General features: G+C 46.4%; 1 protein-coding gene across 3 annotated transcripts in view; it reads right to left on the reverse strand.

Moving 5' to 3' along the window:
- The window catches only part of DAPK2 (death associated protein kinase 2), a 140,555-nt gene that overhangs the window by 51,949 nt on the left and 82,606 nt on the right, over window positions 1-6,000 (reverse strand). For all 3 annotated transcript variants that reach the window (XM_023510133.1, XM_023510134.1, XM_023510132.1), the window contains one exon: window positions 1,801-1,939. In XM_023510133.1, the coding sequence (XP_023365901.1) occupies window positions 1,801-1,939 (139 nt within the window). The remainder of the gene's footprint in view (window positions 1-1,800; window positions 1,940-6,000) is intronic.

The raw sequence follows: 6,000 nt of genomic DNA on the forward strand, positions 1-6,000 counted from the left end.
AGCTGTACTTCCAACCTCCAGGATGCCCCAGTCTATCTATCCTCCCAACTAGAAGGATCATTTTGAAACACACTCTTGCTCCCTGCACCTCACTGCTTGCCTGGCCCCTGTATCTCTCAGGGTAAAGGGCAACCTCTCTGGCTCAGTGTTCACACCCTATGTCCACCTCTGCACTCCTCTTGGCATTTTTCCCAGCCACTCAGCACACACTCCCTATGCCCATACTTCCTGAATGCGCTGCTCTGTTTTGTGACTCTGCAATGCTGGCCTCTCTTCTTTAGAAGGCCATTTCCCCCTACTAACTCCTGCCGTGTCTTTGGAACTCAACTTGATACCACCTCTTCCAGGAAGCCCCAGTCTGACTTAGGTCTCTTCTCCTTCAGGTTTCCCAGCACCCCTTTGATTCCTCCTATCAGAGAACTTGAGTTGTTGGTCTTTCTCTTCTGTCTGCTACACTAAATTCTCTGGAAAAGAGGAACCAAGCCTAGACAGGGCCTCAGTGGATTTTGTATCTGCAACAATACCCAGGCCTCCAGCATAGTGTTCGAAAGACCACAGGGATTTTTGGATAGGAAAATGAAGGGGTCTCCTCCCCAGCAAACAGATCACAGGTTTGATCACAAGTCAGAGGAGCTTTATGCTTTAGGTGTCTGTAAAGTCCCATCAGTCTTTGCAACTGAGCTCGGTTACCAAGGGAACTGATCCTTCTACTTTGACCACAGTCTTGCTTTATAGACTGTTGTGTGGTCACAGTGAACTTTCTCAACCCTGAATACCAGTTACCACAAATGATCACTGGCCCTAGAAGCAATTTTATGGCCGCAGTTTGGGGCATGGTAGGGAAGGGAAGTCAGTGGTCCCTGGGCTCCAAAATTTACAGGCTCTGGTCAAAGAATGCTGGAGGCCACTCCGTGCTGTTCTGGAGAACAATCCCACCTTAGCAATCTTCTAAACACGTGTAGTTCTGTCTAGGAGTTAGCTCTTGATTATTGAAAATTTCAGTCTGTGAAATGTGTTTGGTTTCAAGCTTCCTGTCACGGGTCTACTTATTTAAAAATTATGCCCGACTTGCTGTCTGAAGAACAGAAGGTGTTGTAGTCTGATTAAGAAGCTTCTTGCACCAGCCTGAGCCAGGCATTGTGGCACGTGCTTGTAGTCCCAGCTACTTGGGAGGCTGAGGCAAGAGGGTCACTTGAGCCCAAGACTTTGAGGTGAGCTATGACGCCATAACACTCTACCAAGGGTGACAAAGTGAGACTCTGTCTCCAAAAAAAAAGGCTGGGCGTCTGTAGCTCAGCAGTTAGGGTACCAGACACACATATGGGAGCTGGCGGGTTCGCATCCAGCCTGGGCCCGCCAAACAACAATGACAACTACAACCAAAAAATAGCCAGGCATTGTGGTAGGCGCCTGTAGTCCCAGCTACTAGGGAGGCTGAGGCAAGAGAATTGCTTAAGCCCAAGAGTTTGAGGTTGTTGTGAGCTGTGACACTACAGCACTCTATTGACAGCAACATAGTGACACTCAGTCTCAAAATAAATAAATTAATTAAATTATATAAATTTTTTAAAATATCAGCTTCTTGCAGTCAGCTCTTGTGTGCAGAAAACCTGAGCTGTGAAACGAACTGAAAAGGCAGGCATGTTCTACGCAGCATTTCTTTACCAAAAGCTCAGAGTTTTCATCTGAAAGACCAGGGAGGGATCGAGTGGTGGGGCCCTCCTGGCAATGACACTGGGGGTGACTGGGCCCCTTCTTCCCTTTCTAAACTCTGGTTCTTTTCCCCTTCTCCTTACTGACCTTGAGATCAAAGTGAGCGATTTTCTTTGTGTGAAGGTAGTTCACCCCATCCAGGATCTGCTTAATGAAGCTGGTGGCCTCCTCTTCACTCAGTGACTCCTTCTGGGCCAGGAAATCAAAGAGCTCTCCTCCAGACACGCTGTAAGACACCAGAGGGAGGGTAAGGCCAGGTCAGCATTGTGTGTCAGGAGGCCAGTCTGATGGGTGCAACCCCTGATCCTGACACTCCCCCAGGGACCCTGGAGAGCAGACCCTAGCTCATGTCATGGGCTTTATGCAACCAGCAACAGGGACTGGCTGTTGCTTCTATTTGCTGTGTTCTTTCTTTTGGATCACAAGGGAAGGAATCTCCCTAAGAGTATTTCCAGAAGGGCAACTGCTCAGACTCCAGGCCGAGGTCCCTGGTTACCGTAGATGTTGCCCTCTGTTCCCACTCCGCAGGCCTGCGATGGCAGAGGACAGAAACAAGCACTGTGACATGACGCTATAGTCTGAATGTCTGTGCTCCTCCTAAACTCATATTTTGAAATCCTAACACCCCGCCCCAGGTGATGGTATTGGGGGGTCTTTGGAAGGTGATTAGGTTATGAAGACAGAGCCCCCTCATGAATGGGATTATTACCCTGCTAAAAGAGACCAGAGGGCTCATTCACCCTTCTCATCACCTGAAGTTACAGCGATTCACCAGACATGGAAATCCACCAGTACTTTGACCTTGGAATTCCCAACCAGACATGGAAATCTACCAGTACTTTGACCTTGGAATTCCCAACTTCCAGTACCATGAGAAATAAAATGCTATTGTTTATCAACTACCACGTTTATATTATTTTGTTATTTAGAGCTTGAATGGACTAAGAGAAGAAATTGATGCCAAACATGGAGTGCTACTGTAACAAATATCTAAAAATGTGGAAGCAGCTTTGGAACTAACAAGTAGAGAGGCTCAAGGGTTTGAGGTGCAGACAAGAAAAAGCCTACATTGGGAAGCGTAGTGGCTCACGCCTGTAATCCTAGCACTCTGGGAGGCTGAGGTAGGTGGATTGCTTGAGCTCACAGGTTCGAGACCAGCCTGAGTCAGAGCGAGACCCTGCCTCTAAAAAAATTAAAAAATAGGCTCAGCGCCTATAGCTCAGTGGCTAGGGTGCCAGCCACATACACAGGAGCTGGCAGGTTCGAACCCAGCCCTGGCCTGGCAAACAACAATGACAAATGATAACCAAAAAATAGCCAGGCATTGTGGTAGGCTCCTATAGTCCCAGCTACCGAGGGTGACATAGTGAGACTCTGTCTCAAAGAAAAAAATAAAAATAGCCAGTCATTGTAGTGGGTGCCTCTAGTTTCAGCTACTTGGGAGGCTGAGGGAAGAGAATCACTTGAGCCAGAGTTTGAGGTTGCTGTGAGCTGTGACACGAGAGCACTCTACCAAGGGTGACAAAGTGAGACTCTATCCCCAAAAAGAAAAAGGAAAGAAAAAAAAAGAAAAAGCCAGCTCAGCGCCTGTAGCTCAAGTGGCTAGGGCGCCAGTGACATACACCAGAGCTGGCGGGTCTGTATCCAGCCTGGGCTTGCCAAACAACAATGACAACTACAACCAAAAAATAGCAGGGCATTGTGGCAGATGCCTGTAGTCCCAGCTACTTGGGAAGCTGAGGCAAGAGAATCACTTATGCCCAAGAGTTGGAGGTTGCTGTGAGCTCCGATGCCACAGCACTGTACGGAGGGTGGCATAGTGAGACTCTGTCTCAAAAAAAAAGAAAGAGTAGGCTTAGCTAAAATAATGATAACAATCAGCCCTTTTCCCCTCATTTGCTTGATAATAATCACTGTTACCTCTGTTTGCTTCTTTACTCTGGAATAATTTTTGAGATATATTCCAGGTCCTACATTCCAATAAGGGACATACATATGCCAAGGGATCGACTCAACTAGTCTTGGACCCTCCACCCAAGGACCTGCATTCCAGTAACTGACCCACCTAGACAGCAGCCTAGACCAAAGGACTGATAGTTCCGCCTTGAAACCAGCCAATTAGCAGACCATGGTTGCCTAACCCCCACCAAACTGTCTTTAAAAACCTTGCCTCCCCAATTCTCAGGGAGGTGGACTTGAGAAATATCTGTCTCCCTACTTAGCGTTTTGCAGAATAAACTCTTTCTCCTGCTGTAAACCCTCCTGTCTCTGGATATTGGCTTTCTCTCGGGCAGTCAGCAGATCACCCTGGCTGGGCAGCAACAGTTATAAAGTAATAGAGAACTTGGCTGAATTGTGTTTATGTCCTAGTGTTTTATGAAAGGTAGAACTTATGAGCAATAAAATTGGATATCTGACTTAGGAAATTTCTAACCAAAGCTTTGAAAAGCTTTGAAGGAATGGCCTGATTTCTCTTGACTGCTTGTATAGTAAAATGCAAAAAGAGAGAAACGAATTAAAAATGGAATTGTTAATCAAAAAGAAATAAAGGGTGGTGCCTGTGGCTCAGTGAGTAGGGCGCCAGCCCCATATACCGAGGGTGGCAGGTTCGAACCTGGCCCCAGCCAAACTGCAAACAAAAAATAGCCTGGCCTTGTGGCAGGAGCCTGTAGTCCCATCTACTCAGGAGGCTGAGGCAAGAGAATTGCCTAAGCCCAAGAGCTGGAGGTTACTGTGAGCTGTGATGCCACAGCACTCTACCGAGGGCGACAGAGTGAGACTCTGTCTCAAAAATAATAATAAAATAAAATAAAACAAAAGAAATAAAAACTTAAAAGTATGAAAAATGTTGAGCCTATTCATATTGGAAAAAATTAATCTATTTGGGAGAGAACAAAGGTGTGGCCAAGCACTGTTTGATAAGATTAGTAAGATTAGCTATCTCAAGGGAAACCAGGTGCTAGTCATCAAGACAATAAGGGAATTAGTCAGCCATCTAAACAAAAGCTAGGATTTATTGTTCAAGACCATTGGATGACCTTGAAGTCATTTCAGAGATCTTAAGGAGTAAGGGGATTTCCCTCCCATCACAAAGCCTTAGGCCAGCGGCTATGGGGAGGAATAATATCAAAGAAGGGGTCTTCACTGCCCCATGCTGCCTCACATTTTAAGCTCTGCTCCCCAAATTCTGTTGTCATACTCCTTAGCCACACCAGGTGTGGCTCCCAGAGGGCAACAGTGTGGCATACTCTATGCCAGTCAAAGCTGGTGGGTGGGTGTCTGCCTCCACCTGGATTTCAAAGGATGCCCTGCAGAACTGAGGGGGCCCTGGGCAAGAGAACTGCCTTAGAGGCAGGGAGCACCTATGAGTACAATGCCCAGCATAGCCATGGGGGAGGGGTTGCCTCAGGACTCCCAGATAATAGAGCCAGTGGGGTGCAATTTCAGCCTGGGAGAGCTGCAGGCAGGTAACTCCAACCCGTAAGAATTATGGCATAAAGTGTGCCCAGCCAAGTCATGGGTGCAGCGTCACCGAAAGCCACAGGCCTGCACCTCTGCCCCAGCAGGCCAGGCAGGCAGAGTATTGAGCCAAAGATTACTTAAGGTTTTGGACTGGCTTGAGACCTGTCACTCCTTTCTTCTTTCCTTTCTGTCCCTTTAGGAATGGGAATGTCAATCCTATGCCTGTCTCCCCTCCCATTGTAATTTGAAAGCACATAACTGCATTGGATGTCCCAGGTTCACAGGGACTCAAAGACTCAAAGACTTATCCGTATCTGATTTAGATATTTAGATGAGACTTGGGACTTTAAACTTTGGAGATAATGCTGGAATGAGTTAAGAGTTTTAGAGCTATTGGGATGTAATAAAGGTATGTTAACAGAACGGGACATTCTGGGCAGGGACAGAACGCTATAGTCTGAGTAGACTAAGACAGATGATAAAGAGGAAAAAATGCTGGGCCAGACCCTGGAGACCCAGGTTTTGTTCCAACCCTGCCACTGACCTTGGACAACTCACTTCCCTTCTCCAGGCAGGCCTTGGTTTCCTCACCTACAAAATGAGAATATTGGACAAGCTGGCCCCTCAAGCACCTTTTCATTAATATTATAAAAGACAGCCTGTTCACAGATTCAAAAGAATCTAGTACTGGTCCTAATTTAAACACAGGACCCCATTAATTACATTAACCTCAAAAACTGCTAGAAACTACTTTTTTCATACTCCACACTCTTTTTTTTTAAGTATTTTTTAATTATTTTCCTTCGCTTTTTTTTTTTTTTTTTT

Source organism: Otolemur garnettii, unplaced genomic scaffold (assembly GCF_000181295.1).
Source record: "Otolemur garnettii isolate 467f Iridium unplaced genomic scaffold, OtoGar3 scaffold00011, whole genome shotgun sequence".
Classification (NCBI taxonomy): Eukaryota; Metazoa; Chordata; class Mammalia; order Primates; family Galagidae; genus Otolemur; species Otolemur garnettii.